The sequence below is a fragment of the Equus asinus genome, chromosome 5 (assembly GCF_041296235.1).
Source record: "Equus asinus isolate D_3611 breed Donkey chromosome 5, EquAss-T2T_v2, whole genome shotgun sequence".
NCBI lineage: Eukaryota > Metazoa > Chordata > Mammalia > Perissodactyla > Equidae > Equus > Equus asinus.
Window position 1 is genome coordinate 69917530 of NC_091794.1, and position 25798 is coordinate 69943327.

Consider the following 25798-nt stretch of genomic DNA (forward strand, 5'->3'; position numbering starts at 1 on the left):
ACCAACTTGATGGTTCCTCAAGAAGGTAGAGAGTATTACCATAAGATCTAGCAATCCCACTCCTAGGATATACCAAAAAGAATTGAAAATTGGTCTCCGGCGAAAACTTGTACACAAATGTTCATAGCAGCATTATTCACAAGAGGCAAAGGTGGAAACAACCCCAATGTCCACCAAGTGGTGAGTGAGTAAATAAAATGTGGTATATCCATAAAATGGAATATTATTCAGCCATAAAAAAGAATTAAGTACTGATAAATGCTAAACATGGATAAACTTTGAAAATATTATGCTAAGTGAAAGAAGTCAGACACAAAAGGTCACATATTGTATGATTTCATTTATATGAAATATCTAGAATAATCAAACCTATAGAGACTAAAGGCAGATTAAAGCAGACAGAAAGAGGTTGCCAGGGACTGGGGAAAGGAGAGGATAGGAAGCAACTGCTTACTGGGTACAGGGTTTCCTTTTGGAGTGACAAAAATGTTCTCTTGGGGCTGGCCCCGTGGCTGAGCAGTTAAGTTCGCGCACTCCGCTGCAGGCGGCCCAGTGTTTCGTTGGTTCAAATCCTGGGCGCGGACATGGCACTGCTCATCAAACCACGCTGAGGCAGCGTCCCACATGCCACAACTAGAAGGACCCACAACGAAGAATATACAACTATGTACTGGGGGGCTTTGGGGAGAAAAAGGAAAAAGTAAAATTAAAAAAAAAAAATGTTCTGGAACTACATAGTGGTGATGGTTGCACAGCATTATGAAGATATTAAATGTTTCTACTAGTAAGTTTTATGCTACGTGTATTGTACCACAATTTTTTTAACGCATGTAATAGACAAGACGGCATAGATTCACCTTGTCCCTGCTCTTCTCTCCTAAATACAACGAAATATCCTGGAAATAATTCAACAGGCAACCATAAAAGGACTCTGAAAGCTAGAAAGAGGCAGCAGACCGCTAGGGACCTCAAGACTGGAGGGATGACACTGTGGTGAGTTCTCCAGGTTTTTCTTTTTATCTCCCACATACCGAAGACTGGGCACCAGAGAGCCCTGCAGCACAGATCTTCCAAGAGCATATATACACACACCAAAAAGGAAAAGAAAAGCCCACTCTTCTTGGCCAAAGGAGCAGAAAAGGGAAAGCCCAACAGACAGAGAGCCCCAGTGGGGAGCCACAATCAGCACTCCATACCCGGAGCAGTGGCAGGCCAATCCACCTACAGGGACGCTGTCAGCAGAGCCATGCATCTCTGGCCCTTCCACTCAGTGGCAGAGAGCTCACCAGGTCCCACAGCTCCTGGGCCCCCAATCACAACAGGTGGCCCAGGGAAGTACCTTCCGTCCTTGCAGGCAGCACCAGCAGGAATGAACAGGAGCTCCAGCAGTGCCAGAAGAACAAAGCAGACCATGGCTCTGAAAACTATCATTGGAACTACAGTCCATAAAATAGGCCAGAACTGACGCTGTCTTAACAGGTGGGCTGCCTGCTGAAATAGAAGACTTCAGGAGCAAGAGTCTTTTAACATAATGTCCAAAATGTCAAGTGATAACTCATCATACCAAAAACTAGGAAAATCTCATCTTGAGCAAAGATAATCAACTGACGCTAACACTGAGATGAATCAGATGTCAGAATTTGTGATAATGATTTTAAAGCAGTCGTTACAAAAATGCTTCAACAGGTAATTACCAATCCTCTTGAAACAGATGAAAAAATAGAAAATCTCAACACAGAAATAGAAGTTATAAGAAAATACAATAAGAAATTAAAATAGAAGTTATTTGATTATTTATTTTTTTTGAGGAAGATTAGCCCTGAGCTAACATCTGCTGCCAATCCTCCTCTTTTTGCTGAGGAAGACTGGCCCTGAGGTAACATCCATGACCATCTTCCTCTACTTTATATGTGGGACGCCTACCACAGCATGGCTTGCCAAGTGATGCCATGTCTGCACACGGGATCCGAACTAGCGACCCCAGGCTGCCAAAGCGGAACATGCGAACTTAAGTGCTGCACCACTGGGCCGGCCCCAGAAGTTATTTTAAAAGTACAACAGCTGAAATTTTTTTTAAAACTTGCTGGATGAGCTCAATAGTAGAGTGGCAATGACAGAGGATAGAATCAGTGAGCTTGAGGACAGATCGATAAAATTTGCTTAATTTCAACAACAAAGAGAAAATGGACTGAAAAACATGAACAGAGCCTCAGGAATTTGTGGGGAAAAAACAAAATAATGTTCTCATCATCAGAGTTCCAGAAGGAGAAGAGAAAGAGTACTGAAAAAATATTCAAAGAAGCAATGGCTGAAAACTTCCCCAAATTAGTGAAAGACATAAACATACAGATTCAGGAAGCTTATGGGATAAGCATCCAAATGAGATAAACTCAAAGAAATCCATGCCAAAACACGTCAAGATTAAACTTCTGAAAGCTAAAAACAGTGAAGAAGACTCCTAAAAGCACGAGAGAGTGTTAGCTACAGGTGAGCATCCACTTAAATGACAGATTTCTCACGTGAAACCATGGAGGCCGGAGAGGAACGGTACACATTTTGCAAGCGCTGAAAGAAAAGTACTGTCAACTTTGAATTCTGTACCTGTCAAGACTTTCCTTCAGGAATGAAGGAGAAATAAAGATATTCTCAGACAAAGGAAGAATGTACGCAAATCCAACCACGCCAGTCCCCTCTTAGAAGGCCTCTGTGACTTCATGGGTTTCCAGACTCTGGGGTGTACGTAAAGCTTGTATTTTTTAAAAGACACATTCCTGGGCCTCGCCCTCAGAAACTCCACTTTGTAGGCCTTGGTGGACCCAGCAATCAGCCTTTTTATCAAGCTTATCCGCAAAGTGATTATCACACAGCTGGTGGACAGGCCTCTGGTGGGGGCATCCTGACCTGCAGTCCAATGTCTGTGTTTCTCACACGACCCTCAGCCCACAGGCCCAGCCCGTCTACCTCTCCAGCTATATCCATCCCCTCCCCAGCCCCATAGTTGAGCCGCTCTCAACCAAGTTGCACCCAATACTCGAACTATTCTCAACTTATCCCAGGGCCTCAGGTGTGTCGGCCTCCCTCTTGACTTGGGGCCTTTGCAAATACTCTTTCCTGTTCCTATAAACTTCCCCAAGTCTACCCACCTAAACCTCCATCACTTTCCCTGGCTAATAGCCAGTCACATTTCAGATGCCAGCTTACATGTCCCTTCCTCCAGGAAGTCTTCCTGGGACCCTCAAGTGTGGGTGAGGCGCCCTCCTCATGTGATCACCCTGTATCAGAGGATCGCTTTGTCTACTTGTATTTCTTCACTCTAGAAAATGAGCTTGGTGAGTGTCTGGCTGTCTGGCTGTCTTGTTACCCCCGTTTTCCCAGCATGTGGCACAGTCCCAGCACACAGGGGAGAGTCAGAAAACATTCATGGAGTAAGGGAAAGAATGAAGGAGTGAACAAATAGCAACTCTTCACGATGGGTGTCCTTATTTACCGGGATGTTAATTCAGACCACTCGGGGATCTACAGTGATTTTTGCAAAGCCTCCAGCAAGTGGCAGAGGTGGGATTGAAACCTCAGGTTGCTGAGGCATGGATCGCTCTGTGAAGCCACATCTTCCCATTTCTCATTCCTCACTCCCTCTGCCGCTCTTAGGCCTCTATCCTGGAGAAAAAGTCTAATGAAAACAGCACACGTAAGGGGCTGGCCCGGTAGCACAGCGGTTAAGTGTGCATGTTCCGATTCAGCGGCCCCGGGTTCACCACTTCGGATCCCAGGTGCGGACATGCCACCGCTTGGCACACCATGCTGTGGTCGGCATCCCACATATAAAGTAGAGGAAGATGGGCACAGATGTCAGCTCAGGGCCAGTCTTCCTTAGCAAAAAGAGGAGGATTGGCAGCACATGTTAGCTCAGCGCTAATCTTCCTCAAAAAAACCCAAAAAACAGTGCACATCTCCAGATGCCCAGCTATAATGCACAGATCCAGGCCTTTGGGGTCAGCTAGACCCGAATTTGAAACCTGCCATGTCTCTCACCAGTGGTGTGAGCCTGGGCAGGTAACTACGCTGAACGTCAATCTTAACACTCTATCCACAAGATTAGTGCGGGGAATTAAATGGGATAACGCACGTAGTTGTGATCCCAGCGCCCAGCCCCCAGTGGGCGCTCAACAAACATTCATCCTCACCAGCCCTTCCTCCCTGTGGGGGGGTGGGGGAGACCTGAGAAAGAGACCAACCTGGCATCCAGGTTGTCTGCCTTCTCTTCCCCCCAGTCTATGGTACTCCTTCCTGGGCCTTCCCACTCTCCTGCTCCCCTGTTCCCCCCGCCTCCTACGCCCCATGCTCTCAGAAGTTGACGGCCTAAACTCTTTCTCCACGAGCCTTGAGCTGCTGACATAAAGTTCAATGTGTTACCTCCACCGGGGGCATCCACATGGTAACAGAAAATTCAGCTTTGAGCCCAAAGTGTAAAGCTCTAACTGTGGAATTACAGCCAGAGGGGGGAGACTTTTACCTAAGGGGGTGGGGTCAAGGTGGTAACTGCCTTCTGGAGGCTGTGGAGGCTGCGCCCACCCCTGGGGCTTCCCCAGAGCCACCTCAGCTTACCTCGGCTCCCCCCCAGCCCAGGCCAGTGTCACGGTCTTTGTGAGGTCACCACCACTCAGGAGTTCCAGGCCAATGAGGGCCCTCTCCTGCCTACACAGCAGGGAGACGCAGGGAGGTGGCCTTCCAGAGAAGGGTCTGTCTTCAGACCCTCCACCACTGCCTGGAAATGCCCTCACCCCAGTGGAGACCGAACTCCCTTCCCGGCCCTCGGGCTCCCCGTCAAAGCCCCTCGGAACATGACCTCGTGCCTCCACTTATCTTGGGGTGACAGTGTGGTTCTGAGGAACACTGTAGGTTTGGGGGACAGCAGACCTGAGATGGAGCCCTGAGGGTAGCGTGGTGTGTGCAAAGGGCTCTGGAATCAGGTGGTCTGTGACGAGGAAACTGAGACCCACGAGGGAAAAGATGGGCCCAAGGTCAGAGCCAGGACACTGCCAGTGTCGCTTATCTCTTCCTACACCCGCGGCACAGATAACAGTGGAGCAGCGCGCACAAGGGCCGGGCCAGGAGAACCAGACAGTGAAGCCTAGATTCTGTGATAAGGAAATGGAGACACCGCTGTCTTTCCGGAGGAAAGCTTTTTAACGATGAGCAATGACAAAGCTGGTCAAGATTACCAGTGTCTAGATAGAAAAACTTCAAAGCGACAGTGGAACTGTCCATTAAGCTGTATTCCCGTCTCCCCAGGCCGATCTCAGGATAGGCCGTGTGCATCACGTGACCTTCTGAGCTGTGAGGCCCAGAAATTGGCTTCATCAGACACAGCCCCCACCCCTGGGGGCCCACAGCGCTGGACAGTGGATCCCCTGCCAGCCCCCTCAGATCTGCCTTCCCTTCTCCTGCCCTGCGCCCTCAGCTCCCTCAGGGGCCTGACCCCGGGTTCTTCCTCCACTCGCTTCTTCCCCACGGCCTGCCAACTTGGTCATGTTCTCTCTCTCAGCAAAAATTCTCCCTTCAAACTTGCTGCTTCTCACCCAGCCCCTCACTCACTCTGCCTCTCCAAGAGCCCCTTTCCACTTCTCCCTCCCTCCCCTGGCCTCATTCACCCAATTAACCACCAAGTCCTTCCAATTTTGCCTCCAAATCCGTCCTGTCCCTCCAACCCCACACCCTTCGTCCTGGCTCGGGTCCTCGTCTTCGGAGGCCCAGGTTCTGGCCAGTCTTCTCAACAAGGTCCCACAGGGCAGGCTCTCCCCTCTGCTAGCCACCTCCATCGTTCACCTCCCACCGCCTGCACGGTCATGGTCACGGCCACGCTCCTTGGTCTGGCATTGAGGCCGCCTCACCACCTGCCCCTGCCTGCCTGTCCACCTTCTTCCTGCTCCCTTTTCAATTTTTAAAATTTGTGCTGAAGCATCATATACATATAGAAAACTGCAGGAATCATGTCAATTTTGGTGAATTTTCATGGCGTGAGTGCACCCATGTAACCGGCACCCAGATCCAGAAATGGAACCTCACAGGACACCAGGCCTTCCAGTCACTGTCCCCTCACCAAGGGCAGCCCCTCCCCTGCCTTCCAGCACCGTCCTTTGGATCTGCCTGTTTTTCTACTTTATGGAAATGGAATATACACCAACACTCTACGGCGTTTGGTTTCTGTGGTTCAATGTTAGGTTTGTGAGATTTTACATTTTTTTGCACCTGGTTCCTTCCACATGTCGGCTCCCCGCTAGGCTCCCCGTGCTGCTGATCTCTTTCCGCAGCCTGCAGACCTTCGTTTGGGTCCAGAGTTCACAGTGTTATCCCCAGGGCGCCCGCCCAGCAGGGGCTCCTTTGCGTATCAGGAGTGGAATCTCTCCTCTTTCACGTCTTCTTCCTCCTCTCTCACCTTCTTTAGGAGTGCAGAATTCACCTGCCTTCCCCAACTCCTTTTTCGCCCTTTTCTGTTTGTTTGGAAACTACATACTCTATATCTATTTTTCGGGGTTACTCTTGTCGTCTTGACACACACGCCTCACATAGCAAAGTCTGAAATGGAGTAGTGCTGCTGTCCACCTTCAGAAAAGCAAAAGCCAAACACACAAGGACCTTGGAAGAGTTCAACCCCAGTCAGCCACCTCCCAACTGACACACTATTGTTACCCTTTATTCCAGTCCAGTTCTGTTCTAAACCCTACCAATGAGACATTCTTGTTTCATGGGGTCAGTGTTTGTTTAGATTCAGTAAGTACCTTATGAACATCTTGGCTGACCATTTTTTAAATTGAATCTCAGAGCCTTTACCTGGGATCAGTTTTCTTCTGCCTGAAGAATAACAGCCTTTAGCATTTCCTTAATAAGAGTTTGTTACTGGTAAACTCTTTCAGTTTTTGTTTGCCAAAAAAATTCTTTATTTTATCCTCACTCTTGAGGATTCTAGATGTCCAGGCGCTCAGTCCGACATACTCTGCTGCCTCCTCACGCGCTCAGGGGTCACTTAGGGGGTGGCAAGATTTTCTGCTTGACCTGTTAAGATCCCCGGAGGGTGAGGGAAGAGGAGGAGGTCAGGGAGGAAGGAGGGCCCGGGGAGCTGTCTCCACACTGGGACGTCCCGGCCTGCAGGGGCTGGCCTGGCCAGGGGAGAAGTGGGTGCCACTGGGGGCTCCTGCCTCCCACCAGATCCCAGCTGCAGGGAGCCTCCGAGAACTCTGGGCAGTGAAGAACTGGGGGAGCTCCCAGAGAAGGGCATCATGGCCTGCAGGAAGGGCTGTGCAGACAGTCAGACCAGGTGGGCTCTCGCTGGCAGTGCCAGCATGGCTCTGGTGTTCGCCATCGGGATGGTCCTGGGCTTCATGCTGCAGCAGCAGACTCGGCCAGGTAGGGGCCTCCCCATCACGCCATCTGGTTGGCTTCCCCTTCGCTCACTCCTTGTGCCCACCAAGCCTCTGTCCCCATTGACAGCTGTGATGCCTTCCTCTCCCGTCCCACATACCCACCAAAATTTCATCCCCAGCAGAAGGTTCCATTAACTTTCTTTCCCTTCCTCCTCCACGAGGCTTCAGCTGCCCGAAGACCACCAAAACTCAGTCTTCCGCCCAAACCTCCCTCTGGGCCCCCAGTAGACGTTCCTTCTTGGGGGGTCATGCAGGCATCTCAAACTCAGCAGACGGAGCTGAACTCATCCCCTCCCCCGGATGCCTGCTCGTCCCAGTGCCTCTGCTCCCACGGGGACCTGGGATGAGCCTGCATGCCCCCTCTGCCTCAGCCTGCAGCCTCAGTCCCTGCGCCCTGAGGGTTCTGCCTTCGGACCCTCCACCCTCCATCCCTGCCGGCCCTGCCCTCCCCCCGCCAGGCCTCCGTCTCCTCCTGGACCCTGCAGCGGCCTTCCGCTTCCCTCACAGTCCCTGTCTCCCGCCTGCTCTCGCCAGCCCAGGTCGCTCTGCAGTCAGAGAGATCTTTCTAAAGAAACCTTGCTCGCTGCCCTCAGCACACCCAACTCCTTTGCTGTCATTCAACGCCATTTACAGCATGATCACGGTCCTCTTTCCAGGCTTGCCCTGTTCCACTCCTCAGCATCTGTCCGTAACAGGCCAATGGCCATTCCTTTAGGCAGCCACTCTCTTTCCTACAGCCAAGCCTTTGCTTATACTGTTCTCTCTGTCCAGAGCAACCTAGTCACCCTTTTCCGTCAAATTCACACCATCCGTCAAGGTCCCCCTTAAATGTGCCCTTCTCTGTAAACCTGACGGCCCCAGGCTGCTTCGGGACCTCCTTGTGCCCAGAAGCCTAGTATTTCCCTCTCTCACAGCACTGATGAACTCCGGGGTCCCACTGTCTCTCTGCCAGATGGCATGCTGAACACACCGGGGAGCCCAGGGAGGGGTAGTGGGGTGAATGGGTGGGAGTCTCGGGCTGGAGCGGAAACCGATGCTCACAGCCCCCTCGGCCTTCATTCCAGGCTGTGAGCAGGCGGCCTGCCGCCCGGATGCTGACATGCTGGACTACCTGCTGAGCCAGGGCCAGATCAGCCAACGGGACGGCCTGCTGGTCACCTGGTACCACGCTGCCAACAGCCAGGAGGAGATGGGGGCTGCCCTGAGCGGTAAGTCCAGCTGCGAGGACTGGGACAGGCCGGGGTGGGGGGGAGGGGGAGGAGATGGAGGGAGGGCAGAAGTGGGGATGAGACAACATGACCTATGAGGTGGGTTATGATGGCTATCGACACATGCTCGTCATATTCCACACGAGGAAGCGGGGCTCAGAGAGGTTAAGTGACTGGCTCAGCTTGTGCAGCTGATAAGCTCTGAGCCGAGGATTTGAACCAGATGTCTGATTCCAAAGTCATCGTGTACCGCCCTCCCTCCCACGACCTGTCAGGTGACAGCTGTCCCTGCTAAGGAAGCCTTTGCCCTCAAAGCCTGAGGAGGCCAGAAAATGTGAGTCTCAGGCCCAGTGCTACCAAAACGAGCTGTAAAAACCTGAGCAAACTGTGTAACGCCTCTGAGTCTCCGATGCAGGGTGATTATGGCAACCGGTCAGGGATTGCTCACCGTGGGGCACACACACACCTTCCACGTGGGTTCTCCTACGACCACGGACAACTTGTTTCATGGGTACCATGTGACAGAAGAAAAACGAAGGCTCAGAAAAGTTGGGTAATTTACCCAACGCCACACTATTTGCAAGTGGCTAAGCCAACACAGGAACCCCGAGCGGTCGGCCCCCACGCTCTGAACCGCTGCATAACGTCTGACCCGGTTCAGCAGAGAAGACAAGCTCTCCTTCGGGGCTGTTGGGAAGCTCAGTAGACAATGTTCATGAACGTGCTCATAAACTCTAAAGTAGTAACCCGACAAGGCGGAAGCCGGCCCTGGTGGGCTAGTGATTATGGTTCGGTGGTCTCAACGCCCACTTCAGGTTCCTTCCTGATCAGGGCACCACACCACCCATCTGTCGGTTGCCATACTGTGGTGGCTGTGTGTTGCTGTGATGCTGAAAGCTCTGCCACCAGTATTTCAAATACCAGCAGAGTCACCCATGCTGGACAGGTTTCAGCAGAGCTTCCAGACTCAGACAGACCAGGAAGAAGAACCTGGCCACCTACTGCCAAAAAAATCAGCCATGAAAACCCCACGAACAGCAGGGGAACATTGTCTGGTACAGCGTCAGCAGGTGAGAGGATGGTGCAAAAAGACTGGGCAGGGTTCCGCTCTGTTGTACACAGGTGGCTAGGAGTTGGAATCAACTTGACAGCGCTAACAACAAAAATACAAGATGAAGGGCTAGTCCTGGTGGCCTAGCGGTTAAGTTCTGTGTGATCCACTTTTGCAGCCCGGGTTCAGTGCCCGAGCGCAGACCTACACCACTCATCTATCAGTGGCCATGCTGTGGCAGCGGCTCACATACAAAAAGAGGAAGATTGGCAGCAGACGTCAGCTCTGGGCAAATCCTCCTCAGAAAAAAACAAATGCAAGATGGAAAGAAAGGCCCCCAAATTTGAGCATGCTTCAGAAGGAACAGACTGCCAGCCCACCCCCAGAGTTTCTGATTCAGTGGTTCTGGGGCCAAGAATTTGCATTTCTAATAAGTTCCCAGATGACACTGATGCTCCCGGTCCTAGGACCACACTTCGAGAACCACTGCTCAGCTCAAACCCCTCAATTTCGGATGAAGAAAGTTGGGTCCAGAGTGGGAGAGAGTCTCATCCGAGGTCACACAGCAGGTCTGAAGCAGAACAAGACAGGTGCCAGGCCTCTCGCTCTTATTCCTGCAGAGTCACCACACCAGAGGGCCTGGGAGTAAGTGCCTGGTAAAGGCTTGCTGAAAGAAAGAATAAATGAGTCCCTAGGGAGGACTTCCTGGAAGAGGCAGGCTTGGTGGTCAGCAGAGGAGAGGCCATCACAGGCTGGATGGAGCCAGTCTGCTGCTGCTTCAGAGGTCTCCTCTGAATGGGAGGCTGATGGCCAGATCTTGGTGATAAGGAGGACAGAGAACTCTCCCCTGATGAGGGGACCAGGCCAGAGTGAGAGGACTCTTATCTGGGAGGTGAGGCCTGAAGGGAGACAAAGAGGACCCATCCCCTCACCCCACCACCGGCTCATCCTGGGGCAGCAGACAAGGGATCTGGCCCCACGAGCCAGGACCTTGGCCAAGAAGCAAGCCAAGAGCCCCCACCAGGCCGCACCCAGCAGACAGAGCATGGAGAGGCACCCTTAGCAGAGCTTCAGGGGTCCAGAGAGGACCCCAGCCCAGTTCTCTCCCTGAGGGTCCTGCCAGGTCCTGGGGTAGGTCTCTGGGAAGAGGGTGGCACCACAACCAGGGTGGGGCCCCTGAGCGTGAGCCAGTGGTGGGGCTAGGTTGGGAAGGCATCTTGGACATGACTGGCCATCCACGTAGAGACGCCAGGCCAGAGCGAAGCCCCGGGAAGCAGACAGAACTGGGTTCAGATTTTACCTCCGCCACTGACCAGAGGAGGGATTTGGGACAAGCGACTTCACCTGTCTGCAGCTCCCTTTTCCCCGCCGTAAAACGTGCGGTGGTAGGACGACCATGTCGTTTATCGTCCAAACCAGGGCACTTTTGACTACGAAAGAGATCATTCATAATTAAGCTGAGACAGCAGAAACACACCGAACTAGCCCAGGTAAATGGGGACGTCTGGTCACCCTAGTTAAATGAGCTACGCCATGCAGATAATAATTAACAGTGAATGCCTAGCCAAGGATATTTTATTATTTAATTCTAGCAAATGAGGAAAAGGAGGCACACAGAGGTCAAGGAACCTGCTCAAGTTCATGCAGCTTGCAAGTGTTCGGGCTGGGCCTGGAAGGTAGCAGTCTGTCCAGGGTCTGCACCCTGGCCTGGCGCTCTCCTGCCTGCATGAGAAGTGCACAGCTCCTGGCCTGTGGGGGTGCGGGGAGGGCGGGCCTGCTAACTTCCTGTCTGCTCTCTCTGGAGAGCAGCACTCCTTCCCAGCTGGCCGTGCCCTCTGAGGACCAGGGCTCCTGCGGTGGCCACGGGAACCTGATCTTGCCCTCATCCTGTTCCTTCTTCACACGCCCACCCAAGCAAGTCGGCCCCAACATGCAGCATCGACAAGGCAAGTAACAGCTTTTAATGACAAGGGAGAAGGCTTTCCCAGAAAGAAGCTGGATCCAGGTGGAGGCAAGGTCCAGGATGTACTTTCCATCAGTCTCTAATCCAGTTCACCAAGCGTTTGCTGGGCCCCTGCTCTGGGCCAAGCTCAGGAGGAAGGTTCAGAAATGACTAAGATGTGACCCTGTCTTCAAGGGGCTCACGGTGTCTCAAGGGAGGCAGCTGGTGCAAATCAAGTGAGGCTGCAGCAGCAGAGGGTCAGAGGGACTCAGAGACCTGGCTCCCAGCCCTGACCCCCTCCCGATGCACCCTCACCTCCCCAACAATGAACTGGCCCCTGTTAGATGGGGAAGGAGACCCCTCAGCATCCATTCTCTTGAGCTACCCTCTCATCTGCCCAGCTGTCCCCCTTGGGCCTGGCTACTCTGGGCCTCGCTGGGTCCAACCCTTTGGACCCCTTTCTCTACAGTCCCACGGAACCGAAAGTTAAGACAAGAAAGGACTGTGTTCAAGCCATAAAAATAAAGGCCACCCGCATAAAGCCCCTCCCGGCTTATAGCACGCTTTTATGTCCATGTCCTGCGGTCGCAGCCCAGGGAAGCTTGTCTCCATCCTGCGCCTGAGGAACCCGGAGTCCGCACTCTGAGAGGGATGTTGAACACAAGCATGAAATGGGGCAGTGCGAGTGCCTGGCGCAGCGGGGGGACCACCTGGCACTCAGCTTCCTGCCCCTCCTAGAAATCCAGACACCTAGACTTCAGAGAGATCTGCAAAAGTTCTCTGTGACTTTGGGCAAGCTCTTTCACCTTTCTGGACCGGGATCATTGATCTGGACATTTCTGTCATTCATTCCTTCAGCCGTTCATCATTCAACAACCATTCCGGAAGCTCCCCTTTAGGCCTGGTACCGTCGAGGCCCTGGAAATCCAAGTGATGGTCAGGGCAGCCCGAGAGCCTGCTCCCCGGCGCTTACACTCAGGGAGGCTGAGTGCGCCTTACATGGGGCCTGAGCCCTCAAAGGAGAAGCAAGAGGCAGGAGACCTGACTTCCATCAGGCGTGGGGCTTGAGGATGAGCTATTTTAAGCCAACACCGATAGATGAGCAGGAGGCCGCCTGGTAAAGCTGTAGAGGAAAGAGTGCTGTCAAGGTAACAGCCACATGTAAGAGCCCAGAGATGGGAGGACAAGACAAACGCGAGCCTCGATACTCAAAGTGTGGTCCACGGACCAGCAGCGTGGGCATCACCGGGGAGCTTGTTAGCAACGCAGCATCTTGGGCCCCGCCCAGACCTACTTGCGTCTTGACTGCTCCTGGGTGACTTGTGTGCACATTATGTTGGAGAAGCTGCAGTGGCTGGAACCTAGAGGTTGAGGGAAGAGGGACTCCAGGTGAGACTGGAAAGCTTGCCAGGGCTTGGGCACACGGGACCGCAAAGACGAGGGGAAGGAATTTGGATTCGATTCTCAGGGCAACGATGGGGCGCTTGTGTTTGTTTTTTGACAGACGTGACACGATCGGGCATGTGTTTAGAAGACTCATTCTAGTGGCTGTGTAGAGAATGGACTTGGAGGAGAGCAGGGCTGGAGGTGAGAGGACGGGTCAGGAGGCTGAGGGTAACCGGGGAGAAAAGGCCCCTCTGAGGCCAACATTCTGTGAAGTTACGGGAGCTGAAAGTGACCCCTCCCGCCCCCACGACACCCCCCAGGCCCAGAGGGCTCCTCACAGGGTCTCCGAGCATCTGCTTCCCACTGGAAAGGCCCCACTCCCTCCGAGACTGGCTCACGAGGGCAGGGTCACCCGACAGCCACCGACAGCCACCTGACTGAGTTAAAATAACGATTTCCTCAGGCTGTCAGGATGCAGCGAGACGGGCAAGCTCACGCACTTCTGGCAGGAACATGAATCAGAGCCATTTTTCTGGACAGTAGTTTGATAATATGGGCTTTCAAAATGTCCCTGTGTTGCCTTGACTCAAATTCCACAAGTTGGGATCAGAAATAATCCAAACAGCAGAATAAAAGATGCAGCATTATTTATTAGTAGCAAAAACTGAGAAACGACCGACCCGTCTCAGGACTAGGGAGTGGTGAAGCGAACCACGGCGAGCGCCCTCAGGCAGGGCATCAGCTCTTTTTTTTAACGAGTCATAGAAAAGACTGTGAAAATGTGTTGTAACATTGAAAGAAAAGATTAAAAATTATAAATGCAGGGAGGTCTCAACTGTGTAAAAACTATACACAGACAAAAATGGAAGAAAATACATCCAAAAGTGAACTGTGATGGAAATGTGGACGACGGTTTCTCTTCTTCCTGCTTTTCTGTATTTTCCAAATATTCTATTAAAAACATGTAGTACTGTGCCGGTGAGAAAAATTGTGTTTTAGAGAAAGGAGCTGATCTCGTTCTGCCTGTTGCACAGGCAACGCCATGGTCCTGGAGGCAGACGTCACGGTGGAGGGACTCAATACAGCCAACGAGACAGGGGTCCCCGTCATGGCGCACCCCCCGGCCGTCTACAGCGACAACACCCTGCAGCACTGGCTGGAGGCTGTGCTCGCCTCTTCTCAGAAGGGTAGGAACCTGGCCCCGGCCCCCCCGGCCCTCTGGGCCTCAGGCCGAATGTGCAGGGACCCCTGCACTGGGAGGCAGGTCCAAGCCCACCATGTGTGGCTCCTGGGCTCGGCTTTCCAGCCCCACCCCCGTTTCCAAGGCCGCAGCTCAGGCAGAGCAGGTGAGCTGGGGTGTGGAAGTACAGGGTAAACTGCAGAGTGCCCGCATCCACAGAACAGATCTGCAGCATTCAAAGTCTAACTCCACCCTCCCCTGCACAGCCCAGGCCAGTCGCCTGATGCCTCCCTCTCCCTCACCCCCACCCCCACTCAGCGGCTGCACCTCCCAATTCTAACCCCTAACCCAGCCCCTGATCCAGATCCAGCCACATGACCTCGCCTGGACCTCCTTCCTCCACACTCAGCCCCACCTCCACACTCAGCCCCACCTCCACACTCAGCCCCACCTCCACACTCAGCCCTACCTGAGTGAGCTTGCCAAAACGCTGATCGTCATGTCACTTCCCTGCTTTAACTCTCCACGGCTCCCCATTGTCCTCAGGACGAAGTGTGATCTCCTTGGCATGGTTTCCAACAGCCCCCTCTAACTTCCCAGCCTCAGCTCCTGCCCCCTCTTCATCCCGGTTCTTCACAACCCTCAGTAGAATGGGTCCACGCTGGGTCCTCCTTCTACAGCATGGCCCTCCCCTACTCAAACGCCCCTTCCCAACAGCCGAATGGCCTCCCCACAGGCTTGGTGGCCCAGGACCCCCTCCCTGAGCCTGCCCTGTCTGAGAATCACAGTCCCTTTTTGTCAGACGCTTGACAACCCCGGCTCCAGCCCCAAGTCCCAAGCTCTTGGCTGGCCTCTGCTTGCTTCCCCCGGGAGCCAGGAGCTCACTCCTGCAGAGGGAGGTCCTTTCTTGGTAGGTTAGCTCTCTGCCTCTTTGAAAGCCCTCTTCACACGCAGTGGGACCCTGGCCCCTGTCTTCCTGCCTCCCCCACACACCGTACTCGCTCTCTGCCCCAAGAAGCCACGTCTTCCAGTTCCTCCTTCCTTTGAGAAGGGGCCAGTTCTCCAAGCCCATGCCCCCTCCCCACAGGCATCAAACTGGACTTCAAGAGCCTCAAGGCTGTGGGCCCCTCCCTGGACCTCCTGCGGCAGCTGACAGAGGACGGGAGAGTCCGGAGGCCTGTGTGGATCAACGCCGACATCCTGAGGGGCCCCAATGTGCCCATCTCAGTTGAGGTCAATGCCACGCGGTGAGCATTCACCTCTCCGCCCCAGCTGTGTGCAGCTCTCTTCTTTCCACATCTTGCACAGGAAGTGCTCAGGAGACCTTTGCTGAGTTTGCTTCAAGCCACACCACGTAATCTAACCTCTGAGCCTTTGCACATGCTGTTCCCTCTGCCTCGAATGCCTTTCTCCCATTTCCTGGTGAACCCTCGCCCTGTCATTACCTCCTCCAGAAACCTCCCTGACATCCCAGGCTGCTGAGGGACTTCCTCTGGGGCCCTCAGTACCCACACCTCCTTCTAACAGCCCTGATTTCATTGGGTTGTCATTGTCGGAGTACAGGTCTGTCATGCCTACTACACTGGGAATTCCCGGACAGCAGACAGGCCCAGTGACCAGGGCAGGGCTGGGCCTGCTAGAAGAGTCTAAAGCGCTGAGCCTTCCCCAGCCTCTCTGAAACCCAGCACCGCCACTAGCAGGCCTCACATACACCCACCGCATGGTGCTTGACAGTTTGCAAAGAAGGGCCACGTAAAAGAGAGAATGTGTCTGATTGGATCCTTACATGGCAACACCAGGTTAGAAGTGCCTGCCCCCATTTTGCAGCTGAGAAAACTGACAACTGAGGCTCAGTCTGTTGAATGTTTATCGCGCGTCCCAGGCACCGTCTTGCACACTTTAGTTGTAGAATACCACTAACTCTTACGATGAGCATGAGGTGGGTACTATTACCTTCATACTTCTAATACGGGAACTATCTCATCAAAGTTGAATGACCCACCCAAGTCTAATAATCGGCAGAGCAAAGATTCAAAGCCAGGCCTCGCCGATTCTAAGCCCCACGCTCTTTACCATCCATCCGTCCAGCCAACCAGCCGACAGTGCAGCCAGCCAATATTTGTTGTGATTCTCAAATTGAGGGGCATTTGGAGAGCAGCAGTGTGAAAAATGTAGTCAGTGGCCCAAGATAAATATGGTTTGTCTTCTTGGACTACTGATTTCACCCAACAGTTTGGGGACGAGGAGAGGGTAACATCATTTGCCTACTAAAATTTGCATGAAATTTAAAAATAAAACCTGAAGCTTCAGAGGCTCACAGCTGGCAAGGCCCAGACCCCACCCCTGGCCCTGGCTTGCGTCTCCTCTGCCCATAGGGGGATGTTTAAGAAGCGCTGTCCTGCTGGAAGGGATCTTTGAGAATCAGAGGTTGAAGGGCTGCCAGGGTCACAGTCAGGACCTGAACCCAGGCCTCCCCGACTCCAAGTCCGTGCCCTATTTGTGGGACCTTGAACAAGCCACTTCCGCTCTTTAGGTTTCTGCTTATATCACATTCAACAGGCCCTGCCACTTCCCAGCACTGTGATGGGGACCCAGGAGGTGAGGGAGGGGCCAGCGAGCCTCTCAGAGTCCAGCGTCTCTGATTCTCTGCAGGTTCCTGGCCTTGGTTCAGGAGAAGTATCCTGAGGCCACCCTGTCTCCGGGCTGGACCACTCTCTACGAGCCCCTGCTCCCAAACGGGACATACACCCGAGCCATGGTGGAGGAGATGCAGGGGCTGGTGGGAGTGCTGCCGCAGAGGGTCACCTTCCCCGTGCGGGCTGTCATGGCGCGGGCTGCCTGGCCCCACTTCAGCTGGCTGCTGGGCCAATCTGAGAGGTGAAAACGCCCAGGCCCCTGCCACTGACCCTGCTCCCTCCAAACCCACTCCCAGGCACTAATGCCCCTGGGAGGACCTCAGATGCTCACAGCTGGGAGGGGCTTAAAGATCACCTGGTCCGACCCCCTCTAGTGCTCACATCAGCTACAATGTCCCTGCTTTCTGCCTCTAGTGGCGGGCAGCTCACTACCACCTGCGGTAGCCCATCCATTGGTGGCTGACTCCCTGCCTGTTGGAAAGTGTTTATACTGAGACACGATTTGCCTCCCCATGGCTTCCTCCCATGGGAGCCAGCTGTGCCCCTGGGGCTACATAGATTGCACCTGCAGACCCGCCCCAGGATGGCTCTGTAGGGGCTGAGGAACCCCCATCCCAGGCCTGCAGTCTGCCCATCACCACTTCCTCAGCCTCCCCACAGGAGTCCAGAGGCTGCCCCTTCCCCTCTTCATACTTGACATCTACCCCACCGCGTGCCCATCCCTTCTGTCCTTGTCACTTTCCTAAGTCAGGACCCTGAATTAGATCCCAGTGAGGAGGCAGGGCAGGCCATCCTCCCTCCCTCTCAGCCTCTGCTTGCAGTCAGCCTCCTGAAGCCCCTGTGGCTTCTTCCGCCCTCGGGAAGGGGGCAGTGCTCAGGGAGAAGGGCCTCCGCCCCTGCCCAGCTAGGGTCCAGTTCTGAGCACAGGGTGGGGCTGAGGGCTTTGCTGGGCCCTGGCAAGTGCTGAGCTGGCTCTCTGGGTCCCAGGTACAGCCTGACACTGTGGCAGGGTGCCTTGGACCCCGTGTCAGTGGACGATCTCCTCTACATCCGGGACAACAGCGCCACCCACCAAGTCTACTATGACCTCTTCGAGCCTGTCCTGTCGCAGTTCAAGCAGCTCGCGGGTAGGGAGGGATCTGGGAAGGGTGGAGAAGGGCAGTGGGCTGGATTCTGCAAGGGCAGCACTTGGACACGAGCAGAGCTGGCAGGGCGGGGCATCGGAAGGGGAAAATGCTGGGTGGAATAGGAGGAAGGAGCCATTTTAAGCACCTATTGTGTGCCAGACCCTGGTACGGTATGCTACCCAGCTTCGTAAGTCCACGAAACAGGGATTCGATTTTATATATATATATATATATATAATATATCCCCTATGTATGTTATATATATAGGGGATATATTCAGGGATAGGGAAAGTGAGGTCCAGAACAGTTAAGTGTTTATACAAAGCCATTCAGCTCGTGTGCGACACAGCTCACGCTGGAACCCAGCCAGTTCCAAAGCCCGTCCACTGCCCCTCGCAGTGCGTTCCTCTGCGGGTTGCTCAGAGAGTGGCCCCTCCACCGCACCTGCTAATCCACGCTGCAGACGCTCCCTGCTCCCTGCCCAAAGCCCTCATTCCCTTGTCTGCAAACCTAGGAGGCCTGCAGTTAAGCCACCTCAAAGGGGATGCGTCAGACTCCACGCTCCTGCCTTGGGAGCCATCTAGGTGAGGGGGAGGAACACCAGCTTTGGGACCGAGGGACCCGGCTCCATCAGGTTCCAATCCCAGCAACTCTGCTTATTGGCTGTAGGACCTTGGGCGGGTCACTTCTTATAGCCTACGACGCGGGTGTTAGAGCTACCTGGCAGCTTGCTGTGAGGCTTAGAAAGAATGCATGGAGAGCCGTGCACACAGACGGCGCCCCATGAATGGGGACCACTTCATCCTGGCAATTTGGGGGCCCACAGTGAACACGACAAGGAAGAGAAGCTACTACACCGGGGGCAGCCTGGCCCCTCTTCTCCAGCTTCCCAGGGGGGATGGTCTGAGCGTGGAGTGGCTGGTTCCTGAAGTCCAGGGCAAGGGAAGAACAGCAACGGTTCAAGTCCCAGGTGAGGTCTGCCTGCAGCCCCGGGGCTCCAGGCTAAACTGCAGGGCTTCCTTTGCTCGGGTCTCTGTTACCACGGGGACAGGCTGGCCACGAGGAAGGGGAGGACAAAGCGTCAAGAGCATGGGGCTCCCGGCCTTCGCCCTGGAGTCCTCAGCCATATGGTGCTGCAGGAGTGGGGGCACAGGCCCCAGGGCTCAGTCACAGGCAAGGCCAAGAGCTGAGCTAGCGGCTTATCATGGGGTGTGATGAGTCCCAGGCACATTTATAAAGCAGCCTTCTACCTGGAGCCCAGACCCAGTTGACAGATCCTAGACAGACCTTGCCCCAGCTCCTCCCCCTTGGCTGCCCCCATCACCATGCCACCTTCTCTGGAACAAGGGCCTCTGACACCCCCATGTTCACCTGAACCCGACACTGTTGCCTCCACTCCCTCTTCCAGACAGAGAAGGCATGATCCTGCTGAACATTGGCCTCCGGGGGCCTGCAGCTGGGGACCCTGTGCCTATCGTACATGTTCCAGGTGGCCCTGCCCTGACGCTGGAGTCCTGCCTGCTGCAGCTTGCCACGCACCCTGGACGCTGGGGCATCCATTTGCACATAGCAGAACCCACAGCCCTCCGGCCATCCCTGGCCATGCTGGCCCACCTCTCCACCCTTGGCCACCTGCCTTGGCCTGTGTGGGTTGGGGCCACAGTCTCCCACGGGAGTTTTGTTGTCCCTGGTCACGTGGCTGGCAGGGAGTTGCTTACAGCTGTGGCCGAGGTTTTCCCCCACGTGACAGTGGCCCCAGGCTGGCCTGAGGAGGTGCTGGGCAGTGGCTACAGGGAACAGCTGCTCACGGATATGCTGGAGTTGTGCCAGGGCCTCTGGCAACCTGTGTCCTTCCAGCTGCAGGCTGGGCCGCTGGGCTGGAGCAGGGCTGCAGCTGTGGCCAGGCTGCTGGCAGCCTCCGCCCGGGCCACCGTCACGGTGGAGCACAGCCCTGCAGGGGGCAACTATGCATCTGTGCGGGCAGTGCTGCTGGCAGCCAGGGCTGTGGACAGGACCCGCGTCTACTACAGGCTGCCCCAGAGCTACCGTGAAGACCTGCTGGCAGATGTTGGCAGAAACTGACCACCTTGTGGTGCTGAGCTGGCGGACCCCTGGGTCAAGGCTTCCCACGGGGAGGCAGGAAGGAATAAATGCCTCTATCTTCCTCAATGCACTGCACATGTGTCCTCGGGGGCAGGATGGAGTGGGAGTGGGCGTGAGGTGGCCACTGAGGGTGCCTAGAGGGTCTGGAGGCTGGGGGCCAGATCGTTCCGGTTGTCTAAGAGGAACTGCTCACAAGCCTTGAAGGTGGTGTAGAACTCCGAGGAGAGGCCGGCCACGTTGGTGGTCACGTAGTTGAGAAAGCCCGGGGTGGCCTGGTTGTAGTAGGACACCTGCAGGAGACGAAGCCACGCTCAGGGGCGGGGCGTGCTGAGTGGGCACCTGCTGGGAGGCAGCAAGCGCGAGCCAGCACCGGGGCCTTCGAAGGCTGCATGCCTGGCAGGCTGACCTCCTCCAGCAGCTTTCCTGACCCCTCCTCCTCTGGGTGCTGACAGCCTGGCTTCCATCTGTCACCACACACTGTACTGTCATTGTGCGTCTCTCCTGCCAGCTGGGAGGCCCTGTAGGACAGGGACTGGGTCCCCAGAGCTCAGCATGGAATCCCATTTAAATGAAGGGACTCTAGGGCCATAGAAACAAGTTAGAAATAAGCCCAGGGGTCGTTCTGAGAAGCTCATCTGTTTATGCATTAAAGTTGTCAAATGCAGGCTGAGCACCCCGCTTGGGGAGGCGCAGGGCCCTGAGGGCAGCCGGGCAGCGAATGGGGAGCTGCAGCACCCCCCAACCCCCGCTCACTCTCAGCTTCCTCCCCATGTTTGCAATGAACACTGACTGCCCCGCTGAGTTTTATGGGCCCTGGAAGCCATCTTAAGCCTTCCTAGACAGAAGTTTATATCCATAAATAAACAAGGAGGCAAATTTTAGATCAGAACCCAGGCCTTCTGCCTTCAGCATCCAGAGCTTCTTCCCAGACCACAGTGGCCTCAGACTTCTCTCTGCACAGATTAGACCCTAAGGAAGGTTCATTTCAGCCCCTGACACTCTTAGGCGCTCCCAAGCTGGAAGAGGGAGCCAGCTGGTGGGTGGGGGGCCCGGGTCTGGAATTGTCTGAGCCGTACAGCTCTGGACACACACGTGGCCTTGGGGCGGATCCAGGTGGAAGCGGGAGAGGAGACACTGGGCCTCACCTTGGTCAACTGGTCCCCCTCTCTCCAGAAGCAGAAGCCCGAGCAGATGGTCTCCCCACGCCTGTACTCCGGGGTCTCACGGTGCGTGGGCAGCGTGACTGACCTCAGAGCGATGACATAGGGGTCCCTGGAGAGGAGGAAGGGCAGGGAGGGGGCACAGAAAGAGAAAGTGAGGCCTATTTGACACTGACCCAGGCTCTGGAGCCCCCCTGGCACTGAGGCCCTCGCCAGAGTCTAGGACACACAAACTCAAAGGCTCCCGGCCAGCAGGAGAGAGGAGGCGCCTGTGGGTTAGCGGCACTGAATGAGCCAAGAACCAGCGTGACTTCACTGCAGGTTTTCTGGAAAAGCCCCTCTACTGCCGACGCCCAGGGAGGAGCCGTGTGCTTTGGGATGTTCGTGCTTCATCTTTCTGTGCCTGTCTCTGGAGGAAGTGATGCCATCCGTGCTGGCATCCTCACCATGGCACAGCGGGCAGACTTGCCACCCTCCAGTCAACACGGGGCTTCCAAAGGATGGAGGCCAAGGAGGTAGCCATGTGAGCAACAGCCTGTTCACAGCCGGGGGTGAGGCAGCCTCGCCACCACAGGACAGAGACCATCCTGCCTTAGAGCACGGTGACCTTAGAGCACAGTGACCAGAGGGGAGGTGTGTCCCCTTGCCCCCCATTTTACCACAGCAGCCCAGAAAGGCCAAGTGGGGCCTGGGGTCCCATGGCCAACAGGAAGCAGACTTCTAACGCTAGGCTGATGTCCCCTCCTTGGGGAGGAAGGTGAGCCCTGCCCGCCTCCCACTCTAGCAGGCAGGCACCTACCCATTGTCACAAGGCTTCCGCCGAGAGGCCAGGACCACAAAGTCCTGGGGCTTGGTGTCACCACCGAGGGCGGGGCTAATGATGTGGTAGATGGCATCGTCCTCGTCCACCTGCTGCACCAGCTCCACGCTCCTGTGGGGAGGCCCAGAGCTCAGAGCCCAAGTTCTGGTTCTCTGCGCTGGTTCTCCGGTATAAGAACCGGTCTGGCCCAGGCCCACCCACGCTTCGGCCTCCCTGAGCAGATGCTTGGGGGACACCTCACCCCTACACTGCCCTGCAGGGACCACGGGAAGGCCTGGCCAAGACAGACACACACACACACAGGAGCACACATAAACACATACACAGGCAAATGCACACGCCCCCCCCCCCCAACACACACATCAGGGAACACAAACACATATACACAAACAAATGCATGCACACACAGACACAAGAACAGACAGACACGTAAGGACACCTGCACACCTGTGGGCATACAGGCACAGAGGCACAGACACATGGAAGGACACCCACCGGTGCACACACAGATCCATGCCTATCTGTCCATGTCTGTGCTGGTGCACACGCCCCACGCACATGTGTGATTTAGTGTCATACTTGATACTTAGTGAGCGCCTGCCATGTGCCAGGCGCTGTTCTAAGAGTCCACGTGTACTCTCACTTAATCCCACAAGAGCCCCTGCCGTAGGTACTCTGGGTACCCCACGCCATAGATGAGGGGCTGAGACTCAGGGACATGCCCTGCCCATGGCCACAGAGCTAATAAGGAAGCACGGCCGGGAGGCGCTCTGGCTGTCAGGTGCCAGAGCTCTGCCCCCTAGGCCCGGGCGGGAACACACACAGAGGCTTACACCAAAACACGTGTACACACAAGCGCCCCTCACAGAGACACGCATGACCATGTCCAGCCTGCTAGCCTCTCCTCACTCTCCTGCCCACCCTCGGGGCTGCCTCAGGAACAGGGCGGCTGTGGACAGGGTCGGGGGAAGAAGCTAGGGGTGCCCCTTCCCCTCAGGACACTCCCCCCAACCCCTCAAGTATCAAGATCTGATCTAGCCTTCAAGGCCCACACCAGCCTGCCTCCTCCAAGAAGCCTTCCTACCATACGCCCATCCCCTCCCCACAACATCGACCACTGAGTCGCCTCTGGAAAAGCCCCTCTAGAACAGCAATGTCTGGGGTCACCTAGACCAGGGCTCTTTAAAGAAACACAGCCCTTTTTGCAGAGAAACCTCAGCAGAAAGCCCATGAGGAAACAGCTGCAAGCAGGCCTGCTCTGGTGGAGATAGATGGGGGTAGGGCGGGCAAGGCCAATTTGTCAAATGACCAGCTCGCTGGATTTCCAAATGCACAGCCACTCCTCATGCATACACTCAGGAATCCTAATAAGCCATCGGAGAAACCATCACAGAACCCCCCCAAAGCAGGGTGTCGGCATAACAGAAAATGACTTCAAAGAAAGAATTTGAAAAAACACCAGTTTCAACTTTAACATTTCCATGTTAAACACTGACATTTTGGCTATTTTCCTAAGAATGTACTTATCTTCCTCGACTAAACGTAAGAAGAAAATATTCACATGAAGAAACAGTAAATTGAGGGAACAAATGTATTTATAGGAATAACATATTTATATTCAGTAACTCAGTACATTAAAAAATAACAGATTCGTGTACACATCCCTAAGAAGACCCAGCAAACTCAGTAAAAGCAGCAAACTGGCCGTTCTCTGTTACCCTGAACCCGGGAGCAGGCCCAGCGCCCGTCAGCCTTCCCACACCGCTGCGGTCCCCAAGCCCACTCCGGGAACGTAGAACTCCACAGAACACGGTCTGGACATCACTGATCTATCCCTGGATGCAAATCCATGACCCACACCTCAAGTACCCATTTTAAGAGAAGGGAAACTGAGGCCTGGAAAGGAAGTGACTTGCTCAAGGTCACACAGTTAGTTGGGCCAGAAACAGGACTTAAACGCAGGCCTCCAACTCCAACCTGAGCTTCAGTCCCCTTCCTGGGGGCTCAGAACACCCTTGGCTCTGACCCCTCCTGACGCATAACACAGCGCCCCCCACACCCAGGGAAAGGCCAGCAGGGCTGAGCACGATGGGGGATGGCTCAACAGGAGACAGCTGAGGGCCCGCCCTACCCACCGGGCCTGAGCAGCGAGTGTACCTCGCAGGCGCCCCACCTCACCGGCAGTGCTTGTCCCACTCAGGCCTCCGACACAGGTCCGACAGCAGCAGGAAGGCCTGGGTTGCGTCCACGTGCACCAACATCTCCAAGTGGAAGGCGAGGAACTTGTCTTCCTCCAGAGTGTACAGGCGGATCTACATGGACACAGGGCAGCCGTGCTCCTGCACCCCCTCCCCAGACTGTGCTGGGTGGTGGGGTGGGCTGACTGAGGTGCTAGCGGCCAGGGCTGGAAGCTCAGGGCTGCCACTGACTTGCTGTGTGACTGTGAAAAAAGGACCCAACCTCTCTGAGCCTCGGTCGCATCCCCTGGAAAATGAGCTGTTGAGAGAATTCAGCCCAAGTGGACAGGAAGGTGTCTTAAGAAGCAGTGACTGAGGCAACAATGGAATGGATCCTCAGAGCCAGGAGTCTATTCAACTCCATAATGTCACAGGTGGGGAAGCGACTGGTCCCAGGGTACAGGCCAGACTGGCTGAGCTCAAGTCTTTCCTGGCCTCATCCCTGCAGTGGAGGAGGAAGGGCAGACGGGAGGAAGCAGCTGGGCTGAGAGCAGCAGCGAGGAGACCCTGGGCACGAAGGCGGGCCAGCAGGGAAGGAGGACGGGGTCCTCCACTCCGCGCCCGGTGGGGCAGGTATGCTGCTATCACTGGGCTGGTTTCATGATCTCATCAGATTCCTTTTAAGAAAGCCCCTTTGACAGGAGTGGTTTGAGAGAGTTTCTGCTGCTTGCAATCAGCCGCCTCTGGCTGCTCAGGGGAGAAAGGAAGGCTGGATGAGTGGGGCCAGCTACCTGGTTGGTCTCCGAGGACAGCACCCAGTCGTCCTTGGCCACCAGCATCTTCAGGGAGGAGACGTTGTTGTAGCTCAGGTACACCTGCATGGAGCGCACCGCAGACTCAGCTTTCTGCTCGGGCTCCAGCCGAGCCACGCTGGGGCGGGGAGAGGAGCGCGGACCGTGCAGGGCAGTGGCGCTATGGAAAGAGTCCCGGGCTGTGGGGAGGAGGCCCAGGCCTGACCAGGCTCACGGTGTGACCCTGCACAAGTCATCTCTCCTCTCAGGGCCTCGGCTCCCTCTTGCCACACAGGGACACGGGAAGGCCCTCTGCCAACTGGCCCCGTCCTGAGGCACAGCATTGCATCCTGTCCCCTTCAGGCCGACTTCCAGACCCACTCAGACAGGAGGGGAGGCCTGAGGACTGTCCCCTTGAAGCAGAGGGCCTTACCTGGTTGCTCGGGTCCCAGGGGACAGACAGGGGCATCTCGGCCTGCTTACAGGACACGATGTACTTCCTGGGAAGGAGGGAAGATGACAACCATGGTCCCTTGGAAGCCCATCTCTTTCGACAGACTTTACTCAGGCCTGCTGTGTGCCAGGCCCTGTGCTGAGCGCAGTGGGTGGGAGACCGATGGGCTCACCAAAAACAGCGGTGAGAAAAGACAAATACCGTCAAAGGCGGGGACAGCACGGAGGAAAGGGGCCGGTGAAGGCTCAGCGCCCCACCCCTGCTGAGCTGTCAACTCTGGCTACAGCAGCCTCACCCTGTGCCTCAGTGTCCTCATATGTAAAACAGGATCGGTGGTCACAC

The 25798-nt window shown here is 55.2% G+C and overlaps 2 protein-coding genes across 12 annotated transcripts in view; one reads left to right on the plus strand and one right to left on the minus strand.

Moving 5' to 3' along the window:
• Positions 1-7049: 7049 nt before the first annotated feature.
• Positions 7050-20115, plus strand: FAM151A (family with sequence similarity 151 member A). 4 transcript variants are annotated; one of them, XM_014844365.3, is made up of 8 exons: positions 7050-7404; positions 8486-8629; positions 14043-14195; positions 15276-15435; positions 16841-17065; positions 17812-17951; positions 18778-18921; positions 19360-20115. In XM_014844365.3, the coding sequence occupies exons 1-8, from the start codon at positions 7278-7280 to the stop codon at positions 20031-20033; spliced, it is 1767 nt and encodes a 588-aa protein (XP_014699851.1). In that variant the 5' UTR covers positions 7050-7277; the 3' UTR covers positions 20034-20115. The 4 variants fall into 4 exon arrangements, with proteins under 4 accessions (XP_014699851.1, XP_070365945.1, XP_070365948.1 ...); XM_070509847.1 differs by lacking the exons at positions 7050-7404; positions 8486-8629 and adding exons at positions 11476-13011; positions 13127-13209; XM_070509844.1 differs by lacking the exon at positions 18778-18921.
• Positions 20116-20188: 73 nt separating this feature from the next.
• Positions 20189-25798, minus strand: part of ACOT11 (acyl-CoA thioesterase 11) — a 52496-nt gene continuing 46886 nt past the window's right edge. For all 8 annotated transcript variants that reach the window (XM_044770863.2, XM_070509839.1, XM_014844364.3 and 5 more), the window contains 6 exons: positions 25436-25502; positions 25003-25086; positions 24213-24346; positions 22014-22145; positions 21200-21326; positions 20189-20344 (listed from right to left, as the gene is read on the minus strand). In XM_044770863.2, the coding sequence (XP_044626798.1) occupies positions 20189-20344; positions 21200-21326; positions 22014-22145; positions 24213-24346; positions 25003-25086; positions 25436-25502 (700 nt within the window). The remainder of the gene's footprint in view (positions 20345-21199; positions 21327-22013; positions 22146-24212; positions 24347-25002; positions 25087-25435; positions 25503-25798) is intronic.